General features: G+C 42.1%; 2 protein-coding genes across 7 annotated transcripts in view; one reads left to right on the top strand and one right to left on the bottom strand.

The window, feature by feature from the left end:
* LOC310859363 (adhesion G protein-coupled receptor L3-like) overlaps window positions 1-17,680 on the bottom strand; it is a 231,822-nt gene extending 214,142 nt beyond the window's left edge. For all 6 annotated transcript variants that reach the window (XM_083765860.1, XM_083765862.1, XM_083765863.1 and 3 more), the window contains exon 1: window positions 17,124-17,680. The gene's annotated coding sequence lies outside the window, so the exon portion shown is untranslated. The remainder of the gene's footprint in view (window positions 1-17,123) is intronic.
* Window positions 17,681-22,081: 4,401 nt separating this feature from the next.
* Window positions 22,082-24,221, top strand: part of LOC310858344 (multiple PDZ domain protein-like) — a gene marked incomplete at both ends in the record, with an annotated part of 68,296 nt that continues 66,156 nt past the window's right edge. Inside the window, one exon of the mRNA XM_083764449.1 lies at window positions 22,082-22,246. Coding sequence (XP_083620575.1) covers window positions 22,082-22,246 — 165 coding nt within the window. The remainder of the gene's footprint in view (window positions 22,247-24,221) is intronic.

Here is a 24,221-nt window from a genome sequence, read left to right as displayed (position 1 = left end):
CCGCCTGCCTCATCAGGCCACGCTGCTATGCTGCGGTGGTAGAAGCACCTTCAAGACAAAATGCTTGGAACGTCATGTGTGAGATGGCCCGGTGAATACTTTGACAGCCAGAGAGATTTGTATTGGGCGGCTGTGGCTCAGGAGGTAGAGCAGGTCGTCCGTGGGTCGAACCCCGGCTCCTCCTGTCCACATGTCGAAGTGTCCTTGGGCAAAACACTGAACCCCACATTCGCCCCACGTTCGCCGCTTCACGAACATGTACGAATGAATGAACCATTCATTCATACATTGGGACCGTAAAGCACTTTGAGCACTTGGAAAAGCGCTGTAAAAATGCAATTAATTTTGAATTGCAATAGTATACATACATAGTACATACCATATACCGGTAGTCAAATCCTGCATGTTAATTTAACTCTGAGATCAAAACCAAATTGACCCGACAGGGTCCATATGACTACATTTGTATGCGTTTACTTTGCAGGGCTATATATAAATTAACACTGAGGATTCTGCTGTGCAGAAAAAACGGTGTGTCTGCTCTAATCAGTAACTAACAAGACCACTAGTGGGCGAGCCCCACTATAGCGCCCCCTAGAGAGCACGCCGCTCCTTACACCCCACGGGAACAAGTCATGCAAGACCCACTATAGCGCCCCCTGGAGACCCCGCCGCTCCTTACACCCCACGGGAACAACGTGGTTTGAACTGACTGACCAGCGTTACTGTCCCTTGAGCCCTGCATTCTCATTAGTGGAGCTAAAAATAAGCAATAAAGGAAGACAAAAAAGGAAAGGGGAATTCAAAGAGAGAGAGAGAGAGTGTGTGTACTGTGTGTGTGTGTGTGTGTGTGTGTGTGTGTGTGTGTGTGTGTGTTTGGGGGAATTGTGTAATCCCCGATATTGTGAACAAGAGAAAACCCTTTCAAGTGAACTAAAATTAAGTGCCATAATTAAAAGCTACTATCTGCCTTTAAAACAGAGACCAAGTACACGGTTTAGGGTGGCGCTAAAGAGGAAAGGCCACGTGGTTGCCTAAATCAGTGGGGTTCATCCTCGGGGAGCAGCACAAAACAGTGAGTTTCATTGCAATCCAGCCATTTGATGTGAACATAATACATTTTGTGTGGCGCTAGACTAGAGGAATCCAAGTATATATATATATATATATATATATATATATATATATATATATATATATATATATATATATATTATTATTATTTATTTATTTTTGTATGGTAGCATCGGTGCCAGCGAGCTTACGGATTCACATGAAGGGGTATTCTCCAGTGACACCCGAGGCTGTGTGGATGCGTTCAGAAAAGAATGGGAGATATGTTTGGTACAAATAGGGGTGAGAGGTTTAGTATGAGCGATTCCAACTGAGAACGAGGGATGGATAAAGCTTTGGCCCGGCGAAATGTTGAAAGGTTAAGGCTTTAAATGGCGGATGTGTTGGGGAGATGACAGAGAGAGAGGGGGAGAGAGAGAGAGAGTCTGTGAGGGGCTTAGCAGACAGAGAGTGGCGGATAAAGAGGAGAGGAGCAGGGTTTTGTGAGACTCTAATAGCCCATGATATTATTGGAGGAGTGTCAACATCATTCTGAGATGAACTTGAAGTAGCTTTCACTGCTGGGATAGATCCTGACCCCTTTTCTCACAGTGAAGCAATGGCGCTTTCAATTAAGAGAGGTGGTGGACGTATTGATGCCCCATGTCATCCCATTACTCATAAGCCTACACAACCGGGATGGCTATAAAATGCAGCTTTCGTGTGCGGCCCTTTGTAATTGTGCTCTGGGCAATAGATTACAGGCACTGGACACCAGAAATTGTTTTGACGCCTATTGTTTGAGATTTATTCTGCTTCCCAATGACTCATTGTGGAGCCTTCATTTAAAGGGTGGGGCACACTAAGTTCATTTTAAAACCACAATTCTCCCCCTGGGCTTAGACAGATCCAAGCACAAGGAATATGGAGCAATAGTGTACATGGTCTACCCAGGCGTAAAATTAAAGACTCTTGTCTAGGTCCCCCACATAAATCTTACATCGAGAGAGAGGGGAGAGAGAGAGAGAGAGAGAGAGAGAGAGAGAGAGAGAGAGAGAGAGAGAGAGAGAGAGAGAGAGAGAGAGAGAGAGAGAGAGAGAGAGAGAGGAGAGGGGGAGAGAGAGAGGTGGTGGGTGGGTGGGTGGTGGGCAGGAGTATTGAAACCAAAAGTGGATGATTTGTCCCAAATATTGTGAATCGCTGAACTGTACACAACCCTGGGACAATGAGCTGGGACAGTGCGCTTCCACACACGGTCGCCCTCACACATGCATCCATGTGGCCCACATCACTTCATGCATAAAAACAGTGTACAGTAATTGCCAGACTAGGCTTTAACACAAAGATCGGGTTATGGATACGCAGCATAATTCATCAAAGTCTCGCTTCCACTACACCCTTACGGTAAGACGTCGTGGTACGGGTCCCGGTCCAATTTGCGCTCGCTCTCTCGCCGTGACACGTGTGATGGATGCTGTCTCATCTATCACACATACACAGTCTTGGAGGGAGCCAATCAGAGCATTCAGAACGGCCGTCACCGCTGTACGCGGGGTACACATGGACCATTTCTCGCACAGTTAGAGAACAGACACTTGGTCCGTGTAAGTGATTACTGTGGGCCCGTAGGCCATAGTGACACCCATCCCTCACGCTACAGCGCGGTAAACACTGTCGCGCAGCTTCGCAACCTCCATGGATAGTGACATGATTTTATTGAAAAGCTGATGCATGACAATACATGTAATAATGCATGTAATGGCCTTCATCGGCTTTTCAGCCCACCAACAGCCCCGCAAATAAATTCAGGTCTCTCCGAGAAGAGATAACTACCAATCACTGCAAGGGGAATCGACCATTGGTCAAGACTCAACAGAGTGTATTTCCAATATAACAACAAATCTAAATCATTTTCGAAAATAGCCCAAGTTCAAAATGTGTCAGAGCGTGAAGCATTGCGAGCTTGTAGATCTGTTATTTTGGGAAGTCAGGGTTAAAGTGTTTTCCAGTGCCAACCTGTAGTTACGGATTGCAGAGGCCTTTTTTAATGCAATATTTGGCTAAAACGGATGATTATCTTGATTCCAACGTCCCGAAGGATGATCACATTGTGACTGACCAGTTGTTTGTCAAATCTATAGTGGGCTCAGCTCAGCTCTACCGTTTTGGATTAGACTCGTCTTGTGTGAGAAGGTGTGTTCCCTTTGGGATGCTCTATAAAGTGGATGGAGATAGCCCAAAGCCCTGCATTACTTGGAATCCTTCGTGATAATGTAGTAGTAGGTTAACAAATTAGGTTATGGTGTCATCTGGCAAATACAACTGGATGTACATAGAACTATTTTGAGGCAATAGTTCTACGAGCAGGAAGGCAAAATATGTCTACAACGATTCAGGGCTGTGAGACACTAATAACATTAATATAAACCAACTTAAAGTATGCTACTCTATAGTGTACATTGATCCAAGCCGAAACACAATCAACTGAATGAATATTCATTAAAGTAAACATGCTAAGGAAATGAACATGGTCAGGTGGACACTTTTCAAGTGAGCCAGAAAAGGTTGGGAACTAACCGTTCTAGTAAATAATCCAGACGGTTATGTACCTTGTTGTAATACCAACTGGAATACAAACATGTTGATATAGGTGGCGTTTATGTTTGTGTTTTTTTTAAATTAATCTCACAATTTCCATGTAGAGAAATCCTCCAGCTGAAAACTCTGCACAAAAACATCCCTGTGCTTGCTTCCACATCGCAGTGCAGATACCATTACAAACCAAAATACTCGGGGGGGGGGGGGGGGGGTCTAACAGGAAATACAATTGGCTGGAGGACGCTTGATACGTCTGGCGCTACTAATCAACTCCAGAAGCACGGGGGAAAAAACAGTTCAAATGATGTGAGGCCAAAATGATCAAATCATTGATCTTCACATCTGGCAGTATCTTTGTTTCATAGAGCAGAGAGAGAGAGAGAGAGCATGCAGTCATGTTCAGCCTGCTTTTTTAAGCCTACCATGCTGCGTCAATGTGCTTTTGAATCAATACGTCCCTGGCGCATGTATCACTCCTGAAATGAAAACACCATTCGAGATCAATCAAGATCACAGCTGTGCAATTGAACAGGCAAGATAAATTAGATTATATCAGAGTTGGGGGGGGGGGTTTTCTCCTCATTTGCGATCAAATGACTGGCCATATCAAAGCATTTAGTACAGGATCTTTCAGCTTTGGTTTATGCTGAAAGAAGCCAGATGGACAGATAGTGGAAGATGTATGTAATGCAGTTAAAGTAAAAGCCCAGTAAGCAGGAAATTTAAGAGGAGGCCTGGGATGATACTATTACAGCAGACGGCTGATTGGGGACAATGTGCTGAAGAAGGGAAAGATATGGAAAGTCTCAACAGATTGACATAAAAGGCATGCATGTGAACATTCTGATGGAGCATGGAGCGCGAAAAAACTATTTACAATCTGTCATACTTTTAAGGTCCCTGCACACTGGACACGTTTTTGGATTTTTAGCTGCGTTTTTCCAGCGGCTTTTTCCGAAAAACGCGTCCAGTGTGCAACCACCTTTACCATGCCATTCATTCATAAAAATTAACAAAAAATATATTTCTGTTTGTTTTTGTGTTATTCCAAGTGTGTTCTATTCGGTTCCAATCGAAATGTAAACTAAGTGTGATTAATTGTGCTGCACGATTCTTGCTCAGATGTGAATCTCGATTTTCCTCCACAAGAATTGAGATCACGATTAAATGTATTTTCTGTGAAGATATTTATTGTCTTTATAGTCTGTAGTTGCTACATTCAAAATGTGGCACCTGGAGTTCTCTTAAAGTCTCTCTCTTGTGGCAAAAACATAAGAGTAATTAAATGAATTGGACATCCTTCTAGTGCTAGATAATTCTTGCTCAAATTTAGAAATGAGATCGCATAGGTGTCTGATTCTAGATCGCAATCGTTATTCGATTAATTGTGCAGCACTATGTGATAAATAATACTGTTGGAATTAAACAAGAATTCCCCTTGGCCTTTTCCATTGTGTTACTCCCCTTGTTATTGAGGTCAAGCGGCGTAGCTCTATATTTACGACATTGAATCAATCCCATAAACAATATTGCATCTTTGGGACCTGCACTGCATGGTTTTCTCCATTGATAAGAAACGCTGTGTTGTGGCACTGAGAGATTTACGCCTCAAGCCCTGCAATGACCTCATTGTTCATCGTGCCATAATTCAAATCTGCTCCACTGTGTTGCATCACATTGTGTATGACTCATTTCCCAGCGCCGTGTTCTCTAAACAAGTGAGAGAGAGAGCTATAGAGTCAACCACGCACAAACAAAACCAAACATTAAAAATTATCCCCCCAATACTGTGGTCTCAGGCTGGAGAGTCCCTTATCGTCGCTGTCGGGAAACCTTGTATGTCCAAAACTGTTACTCTTCAGAGGACATGGAAAGAATGTCATGTGTTCCAATGGATACAATAGTAATAATTAATCAATTCATTCATTATTTTCATCTGTAAACTATCGCAACACGTTGACGAGACCTTGTAGACCTTTAATTTTCACTACTTTTTGCTTTCATACGACAAAGTATAAAAGAGCATCAATTGATGGAGAATAATGATTTTAACCCATTTAGGACTGAGACCAGATTCTACAAAATGTCTTCTAAATCATGACAGTTTTCTGAAAAACCTCATGTTTCTATGTCAGTGGTTCTCAAACTATTTCATATCAAGGACCCCCAGTATTATATGTAATTGGCCACGGACCCCGATCTCAAAATATGGTGTTCCAGGGACCCCCAGAAGCAAAGATTTGAGTTAAAAACGTTCGCTCTGAAAGAAAATATATTAAAGGATTTGGATTTTTTCAAAAATATTTTCACAAACTTTCAGAAATAGCAGATCTACAAGCTCGTAGCACTGCACTCGGTGCCGCGCTATGAGCTTATATTTTTCAATAGCTAAAGTAGCGCCTTTATCCAAGGCGCTTTACATAGATTGTGCATTCGACACTAACTCTGGAGGAGCCCGGGTTTGAACTTGCAACCTTGCGGTTACCATCCGGCCACTCCACCCCTGAGCCACCGCCTCCCCGGTAATGCTTAAATATGAAATGGATGGAGATACAAGGTTTCTGCGTCAACATGCATGTGTGCCCACACTCACTCCTGCGCCACACATACACAACACACACTAACACAATGTTTAAACTGAGTGCAGTGGCGAGTGACAGAAGGGAGGAGGAGGGGGGGTGACCGTGCTATTGTAAATGATTTCCTGCAAAGACCAAAATAATCGGCAGACCTTTGAGTGAGCTCTTCACAATCACCCTGGCCTTGTACACTGATTCTCTATTCACTTCCCTAATGAGACTGTGTCTGTGTGTCACTGAAAGTGCAGCTGCAGGCTTCTGAGTGTGTGTGTGTGTGTGTGTGTGTGGGTGTGTGTGTGTGTGTGTGTGTGTGTGTGTGTGTGTGCGTGCCTGCCTGCGTGCGTGCGTGCGTGCGTGCGTGCGAATTATATCTCCATGTGACCCTGTTGTGTGTGCATATAGCATGTATCCATGTGTTTATGTGCGAGATGGTAATTTATGTGGAGTATATAGCTGTCAACTCAGTGTCTGAGCGTGTGTGCACACGTGTGTGTGTGTGTGTGTGTGTGCATGCTTGCGTGCGTGCGTGCGCGCGCGTGTGTGTGTGTGTGTGTGTGTACTGAGTGGTTATAGCTCTGAGTGGTGCATAGGAAGGTGAAGGGCGCTGAGGAGAAGTAGGGAGAGAAGGGCTTTGTTGATTAGAAGGAGTTGCTCCTCTTCTACTCTGGCTCTGTCTGGATAACATAACAACTTGTGATCATGAATCACGATGATTTTTCAAAGAAGAAAACTGCCATCAACTATTGGATAGCCATACATGGAGAAGACTGGATCATCACCGTCCTAGATCTGCATACTGTATATGGTGCCAGCCACCAACTCTCCTCACCTCAAACCCTTAGATCTACATATATGGAGCTGACCTGTTCTGACATTCCATGAGCACAGAAGGGAGACATTTTGACTGATACATGTCCATTCAAACTCTAGACGGGCCGACCCCAAAGTTAGTAGTGCAGCCGTGCCCGGCAGCCAGAATTCTTTTTTAATTCTCAACAGGGCCCTCATCAAACCCTGTACACTCAAGACACGCTCCATATATGGCCAGACCTCATCTGACCTCATCAAACCCTGTACACTATATATGGTATACGACGAATTAGACCGTTCCTCACCCAGGAATCAGCCCAGCTCCTAATCCAGACAACAGTCTTGTCAAAACTCGACTATTGTAACTCCCTCCTTACTGGCCTACCAGCATGTGCACTTAAGCCTCTCCAGCTGATCCAAAATGCCGCAGCTCACTTGGTCTTCAACCAGCCAAAATTCTCACATGTCTCCCCCCTGCTCCGCTCCCTCCACTGGCTCCCGGTCGCTGCCCGCACAGAATACAAAACTCTGATGCTGGCATTCAAGGCAACCAAAGGTATGGCTCCCCCATATCTTGCAAGTATGATTGAAACCTACAAACCCTCCCGCGCACTCAGATCAGCCAAAGCAGGGAAGCTGGAAGTACCCTCACTAAAAACGCCGGGACAACGCTCCACACGTCCCAAACTCTTCGCCCTTCTGACTCCAAAACTGTGGAATGCACTTCCCATTGCAGTCAGAACTGCAGCATCACTCCCAATCTTCCGCCGTAGTCTGAAAACCCACCTTTTTAGACTCCATCATGGCCCATAGCACTTACCCTACCCCCTTAGATAGCATTTCTGTAGACTTAGATAGCATCTGATACAGACTTATAGCATGTTATGTAGACGGCACTATAATTGCATTGTATATAGTCATAGCACGCCATAGTACATATGTATAGCATAGTAGTATATATATATAGTTTATATGTATAGTCTCATAATATAGATATTCCACTGTTACTTTCTTAGCTTACGCATGTTTTATGATAAATGCTTTTTTGTGATGTATTCCCATGCTTTTGTTCTTGCTTATTGTAAATCGCTCTGGATTAGGAGCGTCTGCTAAATGCCTAAATTGTAAATTGTAATTGTATGGTCAGTACAGAATTCATTCCGTAAGCTGATCTGTAGTGTTTTTTCCCCTTTCCCCGGGAACCCATTTTGGGGTTCTGTACAGTATACTACTCAAAAATGTAAAAAATTTGATGCTGCTGTGCTATATAAATATTTGAAGTTTTTCCGATAACTTAGATTAAGATTTAGAAGGCCTTTTGAGAATAGGCCTCAGGCCTAAATAGGATATATTAGAACTTAGAACATACAGTGCTTCTGTTTGTGTGGAATACGGAGTACTATAGACGAATAACAGTCTAAGTCCAAAATGTATTCTGACGCCTCCACGAAAAGGCCTAGTTGTCCTGACCCCTTATCCATCATTTAAACATTATGGATAATTAGTGTGGACTCAAAACGTTGAGAACCCCTGCCATTATGTGCCATAGTTCACTCTTTAGGTTAAAACATTTATTTTTACTAAACCAGTGCAGAAGAATATATTTCTATCCTTACTAAAACTAAAACCTTACTATATAGTATATACCCCTTTACTTTGAAGGAACAACGTAGGTCTGATATGGCTTGGCGGACAGGTCAAGACTCAACACAGGTTACTTGATGTAGTTTCGATCAAGGAACTTCATTGTTTACGAAAGGAGGTTTACTAATGAGGTGGAACGGGTGCTTAAGACAAAGCAGAACTAACGTTACCTGGTTAACACATCTCCATGATTTTTGAAACAAAGGAAAACGAGGTCCAACACCAGCATGCTGATATTCTTGTCAAACGACCTTACTATTTATTTATTTATTTATTTATTTATTTATTTATTTATTTATTTATTTATTTATTTATTTATTTATTTATTTATTTATTTATTTATTTATTTATTTATTTATTTATTTATTTATTTGACAGGGACAAAGCTCATTAATCAACATGTCAGTTTTCACATCAATGTAAATGGGCCAGAGTTAGCCGAAGCAAAATTTCATCTGTAGTCCCTGGGCAGGCTCTTAAAAAATGAATGAATGATAAAAAGAAGGACAAAGTGTAGTGTGCCTGCACACAACACCATGCGTTGATGCCATGTGTGCATATGTGCAAGCACTCAACACTACGTCCATACAAAAACACAATACAATACAGATAAAAGAAAGACAAAGTGTAGTGTGCCTGCACACAACACCATGCTTTGATGCCATGTGTGCATATGTGAAGCACCCAACACTACGTCCATACAAAAACACAATACAATACAGACTCTGAACACATCATTGTCTACTCACAGCTTTGGCCATGAACATGGACCATTGTGTAACAAAGCAGAGCAAGTATGCAACAATATTTTTAATGAGTACAACGAGTATCGCTTGCAATGCTGAACATCCGTAGCCCAATTAACAACACACAGTAAAAATCCATACACGTGGGTGTCGAGTGGTGAAAATGGACCAAATGGACACATACAGTAATGTCATGATCAACAGTTGTCCAATGTCCATCCAGCACAATAATACATTTTCACTACTTACTTATTATTTATTTATTTTATTCGTGGAATTTCTTAGATTTGTTTGTTCAGTTGTTTTAAAATGTATAAAAGTCTTTAAAAATAATATATTTAAATACTAAATCCTTTTAAATAAATATTTCTTTCAACTGCAGGTAAAAGAAAATGGGATATTTGTTTCACAAGTCTGTGACCCACAAATGGGTCACCGACTCACTGTTTGGGAAACAGTGGAATAAGACGTCTTACTTTGGAGATCTGTTCTCGGCATGGCCACACAGGAGTACTGCCGATGTCAGAGATCTGACAGCCTGTCATCTAGTCTAGTGCAGGCCCCTTGTCCAAGCACATTTCTAATCAGGTAGCAAAGTAACTCCAAAGGCCCATCACATGGACAGCCCCTGTAATAGTGCTGAATGGTATCAGGAGCGATTTTCACACGTTAAGGCAGAGGTGAATAGAGCTGATAGCTCCAGACGACAGCAGAAAATGTGAAGAGCCACTGTTACTCTTTTTGAGGGAAGGAAAGGGTGGGGAGGGAGGAAGATAGATGTCTTAACACATGACCGGGTGCTTTAGGTATAGATGAAGATGCTAGCCAAGGACTCTGGCCTCATTATTTCAGTTCCAGGGAAAGAGGCGGGGATGGCATTTGATTGAATTAAGCAGAAATCTGAACTCATTGTGGGACAATGTGAGAGTTAGGACTGAACATTTAATTGAAATATGATCTGGTCAACTGCAAAATCTGAATAGCAGAAGATGTAATTTTTGCTAAAGGTGACAAAACCGGTATAAATTAAACCGTTAAATTAATTACAGTAGTGTTGAAGAGATGCCCACACATCTTCTTCTCCAGAATGTCCAGGGGGAAAACCCATAACAGATGTCACAAAATGAAAACCGTGATTATCATTCACATGGTGAATCACACTGAAAAATGTCTAAATTTCTGTAAAAATAATCACAGAATCATTTTCTTTACCATATAATGCTCCCCTATGCCTATAGCCCCTAGACTGAGGCTACGAATGTGACCAGCCAGTGCATTAGATTTATTTTAAGATAGAGTTCACTGAAAGGTAATTGCTATATTTTAAGTCGATGGTAGGCTGACATTGTTCTTGTCTTCATAACCAACAGGTTTATTCTGTTCACTGCATGGCAAAATGGGTCTCAATATCACAGTATATTTTACAAAGCAAAACAAAAGCAAAGATGAAACATAATTTGTGACAGTGACAATAGGCCTACGCTCTATGCTGTATTCATGTTATACTGCACTACAATAACAATCAATAGTTCACCAATATCGGAATAATGCAATTTAGCAGAGCTGTGCCACCATTGTCTTTGGTGAAATATGCTTTAAGAATTATATACCAGGCCTCGTTTTATTTATATTTTGGCAGAATCTGCTTTGTTCGTGTATGTTTATGTGCTAAAGATAGTTTTTGCCATTCATTAGAATGACTGGAATTCCAACTTCTGGTTTCTCGCTCACAGAGCAGAAGCAAAAGATGGATGATCAACAATAACTGGACTTAGAGTACAGTACATCATGGCCAGGGAGCTACTGTATACAACCAACGGTTATACCAAAGTTTAACATCGCTTTAAGCATTACGCTGTGTGACAACACTGATTTATATTTTCACCGTCAATGGGCCATCAACATTAATTTCTGTTCATTTTGCATGGCTCTCCTAAAGGCTTTTCATATTAGCGTGCCTTGCTATTTCACTACAAATTAATTAATCACCAACATACTGGAACCGAGGCTATTCACCTCTTGTTAAGATTAAACAGGGGAAATCAGCTCTTAAAGGTTCCGTGCTGATGGAATGAACTGTACAAGATTTTATTTTATTTTTACTAATCACTCTTGCAGCCCGGTTCACTGGAGTCAGCAGTGATTTTTACATGTCTGTATTAAAAGCCAACTTCAATCAATGATACAAATGTAAACGAATAAGCAGCGCCACTATTATAATTAAACCAGACAGTGGTCTAATAAATGATGTGGTTGCCATGTGGATCATGGACTTCATGTGGCCAGTCTATTCTCTCAGTCATCTATGAACTCTGTAATAGAGCCTGTGAATATAAATCTATGTTCAAAACAAACCTTTTGCATTTGAAAAAAGAAAGAAAGACTATAGGCTTGTTTGGAATATTATTTTGAGAGTATGAATTCAAGATTCAAGCTGCACATGCGTGTGTGTGTGCGTACAATTATAAAGTGTTGGCGTTGGGTGCCTGTGTGTCATCTTTAGGGGTTTCTCTGTCACTTTGAAGTGCTTCTCATATGATAAGGCCATATTCATTCTCTGTTATTGAGACAGCTCAACTGAATGGCATTATTCGTTTAGTTCCATTTGCTGAGACTGTCAGCTCACAAAGCAGGCCAGCTTTGATCACCGGGTTATAGTGTTGTTGAGGCTATAAACACATCATTGTATAAATTCAGTTAGCCTACTATGAGCGCTTGCCTCTATTGGTATTAGGTAAGAGTGACAGGCCAATCCAAATTAGCCTTAACAGTCTGATTCATATAATAGTCTGGTCTCTCTATTGTGTTTAATGATGACAGCACAACAAGTGAGATGATTTGGTGGCCTTATTCAGGGAAGAGAGATAGACCTACAGTCAGCAGATTGCTTGCTTTGCTGCTGTCGCATCTTTATGGCCTCAGGTCAGCTGGGACTGCATGGGTGTTGTTATTGAATGTGACCCTGGGTGATCTTTGATACACCTAAGACTCAATATTTGCGAATAGGTCCTGTCTCTTTCCATGGGGGAAGATTGCCAAATCAAGAAGAACTGTATACATCCAAAGCAAAACCGAATAAAAATGGAAATGGTAGGCTAATTGAAATACAAACATAATACAGCCAAAGGAAGGATTTTTATCATCAGCATGTACTATAAATGACATTTGTCTGATCTACATATCCGGGGGGGACTGATACTTTAACAGATGCTGCCAAAAATGGCAGTCTAGTACAATTTCTAAGTGAAAATCTTTGGCAGACTGTCAAGGGTAGGCATATGGGAAACTGGCCATATTGAACATCCTCCCACATGCTCTGTGAGATCCTTACACTTCTATAGCTATACGGCACCGCCGCACCGGCAGATCAGTCGACGTAGTGTCAACCTCACCTAGACTCAAGCTAGATACCTTTCGTATCTCAACCATAGGCCTATAACAATATAGCAATCATATAATTCAGCACAAATAGCCTTATAGGCAATATATTGTGCAGAGAAAATTGTCAGTGGTCCAAACAGCATAGTCCATATAGCAGTGGTTCCCACACTTTTTCATGTTAAGAAGGACCCCCAAATTGACACTAATTAGCCCACGGAACCCCCATTAGAAAAGATATGCCATGGGCCAGTGATTCTCAACCCGTTTAATTTCAAGGACCCCCAGTTTGACATAGGGGTGGACGATATGGCGATAATTATCGTCGGGACGATACAACGTCTCCACGATATGGCTTTTTAGAGTTATCGTTTTCATCACGATAAATGTGCTGCATCAGACAGTGAATGCACACTCTATATATGCAGTTCTATGCCGTAATTTTTTACTTCTGCAGTACGACGGTTTCGTTCACAAAAAATAAAAGATCTACAAGCTAACCACACGTTGCTACGGCAGCCCAATGGACAGCGTGGTTTGCTTATAACTCTGTTGAGTTCTCAGTACTCCCAAAGTCCCCGCCCCCTTTCTTCTAGGCAGAGGGAAACAGCATTGCGCTGAGCTGCCTCATGTAGTAAACAGCTCAACATGTCGAGGAAGGGCGACGTGTTTATAGTTCCCAAAAAGAACTCCACGTCTGTCACACAGACAGAGCCCGTGTGTTAAGACCAACGTGACTCGTCTTCATGGATATAAACTTACAAAACAACACCACGCAACAGCATAGACTGCAGGACTCCTCCACCATTTACCACGCTATCATCTGCTACGTTAGTTCACAAAGTAAATTGTCCGTAACACCGGGGCTACACCGGGGCTCCACCGGGCGCATCAGCATCGCGCCTCCGTCACCATCACAGAATGTTCCCCTTTTAATCAATGAAGGGGTCACCATTAAAATTGAACCGGTTTGTTTGTTGACGCACGCGACGGAGACGCAACGCGCCCGGTGGAGCCCTGGCGTTAGGCTGGCCACGGCTAGTAGCCAAGTAGCCAAGCACCAGAGCGCGCGCCGCTCACTGTACACGCGTCGCTCGCTTAATAATCATTTCTGTATCAATGCTGACATAACGTGGTAAATGTTCATAAGCACACAAGTGTACAAAATGCTTTTTACACTTGATTTATCTCCAGAGTCCTCAGTCCTGCAGCCCCACAATGCCATATGCCAGTTTAGCCTTAACATCTACATGTTATTCAATGTATTACTTTAGCACAAAATAATCTTTTCTAAACCAAGCCCTCATTCAAAAGTTATGTAAGTAAGTAAAATGAAATGTTATTTATAAATCACCTTAAGAAACAAAGTTAGAAGGTAAAAACAAGGAACATATCAATCACAGTTGTGACAATATCAGAACAAAAACAGACGAGGCAGAACAGAAACATAGGGCTATACAAATGAATGTAGGCTGTCTGTCATTGTATTTTCTGTGAATTAACTCAGTTTAATCCAGTGATCCTCAGCCATTTTAATTTCAAGGACCCCAATAGAAAAGGAACCACCGCTCATCCGCTGAAAAAAACTTTAGAGAGGTGCTGGAGCCACAAAGGGAATAAGAGAAAAACTCAGATCTGTGCACAATCAATTTATTTTTGGCAAGCTTTCGGTCTACTGACCTTCTTCAGGCATTTCAAGGACTTATCCAGGAATTTCAAGGACCCCACAAATTAAATGTATATGAATTAGCCCAGGGTGACAGGGTCCTATAGGCCTTTTCATTGTGATTTTCATCTCTGCACTGGGACCCCATGTTACAGACATGTTTACAATATTTTACAACAGTAGCTACTTATATTTTGTTATTTAAAGCTGTGATTATTTATTTAAGAAGCACTGTTCTGAACCAATGTTCGCCTTTAAATAAATAAAAATGTAATCATCCTTAACCTTTTAAGCTAAAGTAATGATGACCGGGGACTTAAAATCATTGTTTTAATTGATGGCCTTCATGCCCTGGCACTTGGCCTTGTGCCCTCAAAAAGTTGACCACACTAAAGGCCAAATGGGACTCATAACAACTTTTTGGGAATCATTTGAATGACCACCTGTGCATCCCGGGACCCATTACATTGAAAACCTATTTACGGCCCAGGCCGTGGCGTAACGGTCTGGGCACCGGACTGGTAATCCAGTCGCAGTGTGCCGCGGGTTCGACTCCCGGACCCGACACGGCCTTTACTGCATGTCATCCCCCCATCTCTCTCCCGTTTCCTGTCAGCCTACTGTCTGTCCCTTCAAAAATCAATAAAAGGCGTAAGCCGCAAAAAAAATATCTTAAAAAAAAAAAAAAAAGAAAACCTATTTACATCACTGATACAGCGTCACACAAAAGCACCAAAAGTAGAAGATCCACAAGCACGAGATGTGTGAGTGAAGTGACATGATTTGAGCTTGTAGATCTGCTACTTTAGCCCTTTTTGAATTTGAATCCTATATGGGATTTCCACCGACAGAGACGATAAGCAGAGCTTGCGGATCTGCTATTTCTGTTGCTTTTGTGTGATGCTATAGTATGGTAGAGCATACATTTGCAAGACATAAAATATAAAAAAATGACAACAAGCGGTTTCTGCTGACAGCTACATTATAATAGTGTGGGGTGTGTGTGCTCGTGCACATACCGATGAGGAGTTTCTCATGGTATTTAAATGTCTAAATACAGTCTAAATGGTATTTCTTACATTTTTGTTACCTTGTACTGTTAAGTAACTTGAAAAATAACCATAAAAAACCGCGCGCGAAAATATCGTGATAATATCGTGTATCGTGATAAGCTTGAAAAAATATCGTGATAAAACTTTTGTCCATATCGCCCACCCCTAGTTTGACATGCATATTACTCTACAGACCCCCATTTAATGGCATTTCTATCTCTGGGACCCCCATTTATATTGTAAAATGTTAATGTTAATGCTCTGAGTTACAGACCCATAAGGGTCCATTTGGTTCCAAACTATCATTTAGCTGCATGGGGACCCCCTGGAACTCCCTCAAGGACCCCTGGGGGTCCCCGGACCCCACTTTGTGAACCACTGCCATATAGCATTGAGTGACCATTATGGCAGCAGCAAACAGCTCCACAATCTATGAGACAGACACGTAACTTGCTCACCAGCAGTAGGCTATGGAGGCACCAAATCTATATGTCACTGCACCCCCTACCTCCTAAACAAAGGCCTGATGAAAGAGGGTTCACCTCTATAACCCAGCTGTGTTATAGCTTCATTGTATTGGGGTTTATTTTCATTTCGGGTCAATATGAAGAGATTGTGTTCCGTGGTAGTTGTTGTATCTCACACTCTAGCCTCTTCCATTCATTCAAGGTCATTTGTAAATAATCCAGGATGGCTGTCCTCCTGCTGACTGTAAATAAAAAGCAGATAGATTTTACTCGTCCGCATGATTGACGTATCCTGGAACGCACTGGCCTAGACGTGCACGTACGTGTGGCTGTAGCTATTTGGACAGACAGACGGGGGGTTCGGTTCGACAACACGTTGATCATAGATGAGAGCAGCTAGGCTGCAGTTCGGTTGACAAACCGACATGTTATAGCCTAGTAACCGCATTCCATCATTCGCCTAAAAAACGTATAGTCCGACCAATGACAGGCTCTAAAAAATAGAAAACACTTGGATCATATAAATCATGGACCATGGGAATGATGGGATCGTATACCCGCAGTGATGCTGATAAATGTTGTGTAAGGGCGGCTATTCTATTTTACAGTAGCCCTACAACAGCATGCAGTTCACCTTGCCTGGGGATATAATTGATAAAATAGCCTAACGCCATCATCACATCACAATGATCACACTGACTGTGAGCCAGGGAGGGAGTAGGCGTTTTATTCTCTACTTTGCCTAAACCGACACCTCACAGCGAGCGACGCCCATTCAGTCCGCCTTAAGTCACTGGAACATCCTCCGTACAGTAACAGTACGCAGCCTGGAACTGGAACCATGCCTTCTCTTAACCATCTCATTTAAAACGGCAACATTTCCGCCCCTAAAATTATAATCATCTCAGACCAAATTCTCATGGGCATCCGTGGGAACCAACGCTAGTGCACTGCTGCCCCATACCAACACAGCACATGTACGCGCGCACGCGCGCGCACACACACACACACACACGCCACACACACGCGCGCGCGCACACACAGCAAGTCTGTGGAGGGAATCCGATATTGACAAATGACGCTAATAGATCCGTTTATAGGGAAAGAAAGGGGGAAAAAATGATTCTTACCACAAATCACAGGTAGCAGCAACAGTCGCATACACACATCCAGTGCAGTGGCTCGTGAATAGCGTTCGTCTGGTCTTATACAGTCCAGTCCACAGTACACGATATAAGATATGTCCCAATCAAATGAATGCACCGAATTGCTTTTTTACAATTAACCAAGACTCGAAGTTGCTAATATTTTAGGACCGTTAATCTTCGTGCTGCATGTGAAGAAATCTGCACAACCAACCAACCGTCACGGAACGACTCCGCCGCGCGCGCGTCGGAATAAAGCTAATGGTAAACCAATCGCTGCGTGCTTAGTATCCTGATCACTGCTCACACACACATGTAGTCACACACTCACACACAGTGGCAAGAAGAGAGGTCCGTCCGAATACAAGTCCAATAGAGTAGCTGTAGCGGACAGAGAGGCGTCTCTCTCTCTCTCTCTCTCTCTCTCTCTCTCTCTCTACTGTCAGTGTCCCCAGTGACTTCTAAAATCCACGCACACAGTGCAGAGGACACGCTGGACAGTGACGGACGGGTCAGAGATGGGAAAGCAATTCAGAGTTGGTGGTGGTGGTGGTGGTGGATGCTCGGCTGCATCGTTGCATGTATGCGGGCTGGCTGATGCTTCCTGATCCTGCCTCAGGATGCAGAGGGAACGGGAGAGAGAGCGAGAGAGCGAGAGAGCGAGAGAGCGAGAGAGCGAGAGAGCGAGAGAGCGAGAGAGCGAGAGAGCGAGAGAGCGAGAGAGAGAGAGAGAGAGAGAGAGAGAGAGAGAGAGAGAGAGACTCGGTGGAAAACAAGGAACTGGATCTTTTCCTAAATCTGTGGACTAGGGCTCCATCTGCCGTATATGGATCGAAATGGGGGGTTATTAAAGGGGTGACGAGAAATGTCAGGACACAGCTAGGGTAATGGGGTATACAGAGATATATTATATTAAAAATATATACAATAAAATAGGAAAACAGCATATTAACATAAATACATAATAGACAAAGCATGCCTTTTTGACAGACTTTTGAAAACGGGAATATTGTGATTATATGAACAGCAGGTGCGAGTGATATAGCCTAATTGTTCTAGCTGAAACAACCTGTTTTTTTTAGCGAGAGAGAGAGAGAGAGAGAGAGTGAAAGGGGTAGATGAGGAGAGAGAGAGACAGAGAGAGACAGAGAGAGAGACATGCGCATTGCATCGACTCATGGATTTGGAATAGGCTAGACTAGTAAAATCAGCGTTCAGCATTGTTTCCTCTTTTGACATGTCGAGATGTTAAACTAAAGCTTTTTATTAGACACCCCAGGGGAACTGGCAAGATGTTTCATTTGTAAATGGAGTATAATTAGGCTACTGTTGCTGGCACTTGCTGCCAGATATATGTGGGCGATAGATTCTCCTCCTTGGAGTTGAGCGGAGAGGAGACCTGTTGATGATAGCTCAGCGGTGCAGAAGGGAAGGTGAGATATAGAGGTTAAACTATATCAGAGCCAAGGCTTTAATAACAAAACACTTCATGTCGGCGTAGACCATTTAGCCTATATATTGTCCAATGTAAACAGGCTATTTAGTATTTTTCTTTAAGTCGACATTCATGTTTTATAATTATAAATAACCATCGCCAGTAGTTGTATACCCTCGATTTAAATGCCAGCAGCCAGTCGATTATACCGGGTAGCCTGCTACTTTTAGTTTATTACTAAACTGCAATAAGTTGCAGTTTCAGCAGACACTTACTATGCTATACTCTGCATGCATATTTAGGCCTACACACTGGCTATTAAATTACCCCAGTTATTTATAATTAATGGGTATGGGCACACTAATTTAATAGCCTACATTTTTCGATTGGTCGTTTTCATTTTAGCCAATCATTTTGTAGATCAAATCAGCCATCCGTTGCTCTATGATTTGACTCAGCTGGACTCACTCCAGTCAAAATGGTCGCGTCGGCGGTAATTAACGTCACTGCATGCTTTAAATCCGTTCGGAGGAGAATTAAACTAAGAGCATTAGCTGTGTCATCCAAGGCGCTTGAAAACAAACATGGTCGTTTCACTGTGTTGCTGGGCTGGGGACCCTACCATAGAGTAAGAGTAATAGGGGCCCTACCATATAGTAATAGGGGCCCTACCATAGAGTAATATGGCCCTATACCAACAGTTGTGTGTGTGAATCAAAAACACATGATGGCACTCAGTTTACACACTTGCACCACTGATGCATCCAGTGTATAGGCCAGGCCTATCTATGGAAATAAGCTTACTTGTATTACCCTTTGACAGATATGTACCACACACACACACACACACACACACACACACACACACACACACACACACACACACACACACACACACACACACAATTAAATAATTAATAAATCAATCAATCAATCAATCAACGACAAGATGAAAAGACAGTTTCAAAAGCTTCACTAGCTCAAACTGTTTCACTATAGCTACAGCATACTGCATTCTATTCTGCCATCAATTATTGATGATTGTGGTGGGGAATTAGACTTGGTGTTATATTGCTTTCTATGTTGTCAGTTAAATAAACTACAAATGTAAGTCCAAATTAATGTATGGAATGTGTTTTAATTATTTGAATGCTATAGGTCTCAAATACAGACGGTGAACAAGAAGGATTGAGGGTCAAGATGGAAATCATGGGTAAGTTGGTTTCTTGTGTCAACACACATTATTTTGTTAAATGTAATGATTCATACACACACACACACACACACACACACACACACACACACACACACACACACACACACACACACACACACACACACACACACACACACACACACACACACACACACACACCAACGGTTCCATTTAACCAGAAAGGACATAAATACCTTTTATATTTCCAAGGGTTTATAGTTTGCTTATTGCTATAGCCAAGGCGTGAAGAAGATGGCTTTGAAGTTAAGGTTTGTTCTAGTAGCAAAAGTGTTCCCAACCTTTTCTGGATCAGGGCCCACTTGGAAATGTTGAGTTTGCAGCCTATACCCATCTAACCACATAAGTTAAGTGTTCAGAAGCAGATGCAGTTTCAGAGCGCCTTTATTTTAATGATCGATCAATCAAGCAAGCAATCAATCAATTGTGTCCCGACTTGGATGAATAGAATCAACAATATCATTTAAGTTCATATTTATTGGTATCACACATTTTCCAAGGTAAGAAAAACAAATCAGAAAACCGGGTATTGATGATATATTATCATTAAAATCATAGTGTTTTGCCAAATATTTGGGGGCCCACTTGTAATATCCTCACGGCCCACTAGTGCTGTTCTCTAGTCTAGAGTTCAAAGTGTGTAGCACATAACAACAGTACAGTACAGTGTTGCAGGCCATTAAGTGCTCTGCTGTCACATATCATTACTACAGCTCTGCCTTGTACTCATTAGTTATTGCTGCCCACAATGCATAAGGGAAATAAATAAGGCCCAGGGTCCATAAACTACTACTTAAAATGCAGCATGTTGAACTTTGACTAAAGGAGAGTGGGCAGCACGCCTTTAATGGTATCAGAATAGTTTTTTCCAGCATGTTTTTGTTTTACACAGCTCATAGCTATAGGGCAGTTTCTTCTAAAGGAAATTAGAATATGTGACCGTACACACAGAAGAAAACAGTACAAGTGTGTGTGTTTGTTTAACTCTCGCCACGTGTGAAATGCCGTTTCAGCTTCACCCAGTTGATCGCTGCTCAGGTGATTATTGTATTGAGCAGTTTGGGGTTAAGTGTCTTGTTCATGAATCATGTACACCTCGACACATAGCCTAGGCTGGCAATCGAACCTGGGACATTCCGTTTCCAGCTTGACTCTCTTCCTGTACAGCCCAGGTACGGGTCATACTGTACAAGCCAAAGCTGAGGACATTTGTTATGATAAAAAGCTGTTACGCTAGTGAAAAGTATGTTTGTGCTCTATTATCCAAAAGACAAAGATCTCAATGTGCCCAACTTTGTTTTGGGATCTTGCCATTGCATACACTGGTAGTAATTACTGGAGTAATAGAAGAATGGATTTTTACTTGCTGTATTATAAACGATATTCAGAATGAGTCATTTTGTTTTCTATTGCCTACCACTGTACCATGAGCTAAGTGTAAAAACACTGATGTGGTTAAGTTAAGCGACATAGAGCGACTTGCTTGGATTTTTAAAGATAAGATATTCGCTCTTGCAGAATATTTAGAGAAAGCATGGGACAAACGGACAAAGAAAACATATATGTGATGTATTTATTTCAATTTTGGTTTTGTTTTAATTTCTTTTCTTTTTGTGCAGTTTCTGTGGGAAGTGAATGTGATCTGGGTCTTTACAGGAGATGAAAATAAAAATGCATTCATTCATTCATTCCCAGCAAGCACGGTCAGGACCGTGACAAATTAGTGACGTCTCTATTGGGGCTAAATCAAGTCAAACCAAGACTAGTCAGATCTGGCCCAGAATATCACCTGATTTCAACGAATAAATTCTGCCCACTAAGAAAGACGTCCCTGGATGAATCAGAGAGAGTCCAATAGAGAACTAGTCAGATCTAGCCCAGAATAAGCTATATTATTTTAACTGGTGAAGACCTCCTGGAAATTACGGAAAGATCATCCCCATATGGGCCTAGTCCTGAACGTCACCGGAGTCACCGGACGTCATCATCATAACATCATTTGGTTTGCTGGGTTCATTCATTCGTTCATTCTAAGGCTTCCCTTACCAACATTTGTCCAAAAAGTCTCCGCTTTGCTGGAATCCAGAGCACCAGTTGATTTCCCCTATTCTGTTCTTGGAGCATTGACATTTTATAATCCATCCATTATCGATGGGTTTGGCTGGTCCCTGGGCCATAAATATGCAAATTCAAGACAACGCCAGTCTCAGTTAAGTTAAAGAAAAGTTGAAAATGTGACAGTGAAGGCCAACAATATATCACTTCACTCCAGATATGCAAGGTGCCCTGGAGGCTGTGGAGAGACTGCAGACCAGACTGAAGGAGAGAGGCGAGGTCCCGGCACAGGAGAAACTCTCCCTGCTAAAGAGTGTTCTGCAGAGCCCCCTTTTCCATCACATACTCGCCATGCAGCAGGAGAAACACCAGCCCTCGCCCAAGGTGTGTGTCTATACCAGTGGTTCCCAAACCTTTCAGGTCGAGACCCAAAAGAGAGATTAGATGTGAAACTAGTGAAAATAGAAGATCTACTTGTAGATCTGTATTATAATTTATTTGATATATAATTTCTTTTTAATTTCTTTTTTTAATTTAGGAAAAGAAAATGAGGATTTTACTCAAGTCGTGACCCATAGAAATTTGATTTGTGACCCACAAATGGGTCCCGATCCACTGTTTGAGAACCAGTGGTCTGGTCTACTCTATACTCGAGGGGTTCCCTGGGCAAGGCCATAGCACAACTTTACACCTCACCATTGATTAGCTACAACTGGCCTACAGGGCAGTGCTCCATGGATTTGTCTATTTATATACACATACTAGACTCACTCTATTATGAGTGTTTAGTATGTGTGCATAACATATGCATGTGTTTTTGTGTGTGTGTGTGTGTGTGTGTGTGTGTGTGTGTGTGTGTTTGAGCTTGGAGGGTGGTCATATACACTACAGTATGTGCACACACGTTGAGGGTGTTGGTGGTGTATGATTCCTAATACTAAATGAGGTACGCAAACTAAAGTTGTTAGAGCCATTTTCTATTTATGATTATTTGTATTTATTCTGATTTATTATTGCCTGCTCTATGAACTATGTTTTTGTGGTTATTTAATTATTATAATTATGCTATGGATTTGACATGCTGAATGGAGGTTTCCCCTCCCCTTTTGAGAAAGGATTTGTAGGTGCTAGGCACCTGATGACAGATAGGTGACTCCCTGCTGGGAGAGAATGTGACATAGACGGGGAAGCTCACAGTTTGTTGACCGTGCGCAGGCTCTTTATTGTTTTATTAGATATGCTCAAAGTTTAAGTTTATTTTGGACGGAGAAATAAATATGATTTGTTCTGACAAAACAATCCGATCTCCGTGAGTATTTGAATCTACAAGAGGAGAGGCGACGCGAGTTATACAGCAACAATAGACTGCAACACCACCCCGACAAAACAGTGGCCTTATTTGTTTAGTGAGAAAGGCCACGATAAAAGTAGATGAATAATCAGTACATACTACATACTGTATGGTTACCACCTGGAAGGTTACCAACATTCTGGAAGAAGAAGAGAGTGGGTGAGAGACAGAGAGGGTGAGAGAGAGGGAGGCAGATGGAAATTGCAGTATAGATTAAAGCTGAAATCTGTAACCTGGGACAGGAACCTGGGAGACCAAAGTCACCTAACATCTATGGGAATGCAGGTTCATTCACAGGTGTTACATATGATATTAATGAAGTTGAAGGCTGTTTCATTCTGGTCAAACAGAGTCAGGGTGCTGCTATTGTGCATGTTGGCTCACTGGAAACACTCTGCTACACCAGTGTGTCTCAAAGTGTCCATAGAGCGGGTTCCGAATTTGGGCCCGTATGGGTCCATTTGGTTCCATTTGTGCACTCTCAGAGTTTAGGGGGTTCCTTGAAATTTAAACGATTGAGAACCACAACCACTGCACACAGAGCCTTAATTAGTATCATCAGTAACACCTGTGAAAGAAATAGGGAAGCAGCCCGGAAGCTAGCCCTAGAGCCCATCCCTGTGGCCAGAATGTATTGTGCTTATGAGCTTCATGCAGTACCACTTGTCAACCAGTAGGTGGGCCAACATTTCTCAATGGAAGAGTAGGGACAACACCGGCTCCAGGCAGCCACTGCAGAGTCAGACAGATTGGTTAAAATGGACATTCTATTCATTGAAACAATTTCTTCATTGCAGCTTTAAATTGAAAGGAATAGAGAATCTATGACATGCAAATTGACGTTTATGTTTGTGCGTGTTTGTTTGCATTTGCATCTGACTGACATCTTGTTGGCTCATATTTATTGTTGGCTTTAATGTGCAGCTGTTTCACTCAGACATGGTTTTTGCTCTATAAGCGCTGACAGATGTTTGTTTCTGCTAGCATGTGCTGTTGTATGTAATTTAC

This window comes from Protomyctophum parallelum, assembly GCF_964188405.1.
Source record: "Protomyctophum parallelum genome assembly, chromosome: 5".
NCBI lineage: Eukaryota > Metazoa > Chordata > Actinopteri > Myctophiformes > Myctophidae > Protomyctophum > Protomyctophum parallelum.
Note: the sequence above shows the minus strand (reverse complement) of the source record. Positions and strands in the feature narration are given on the sequence as shown.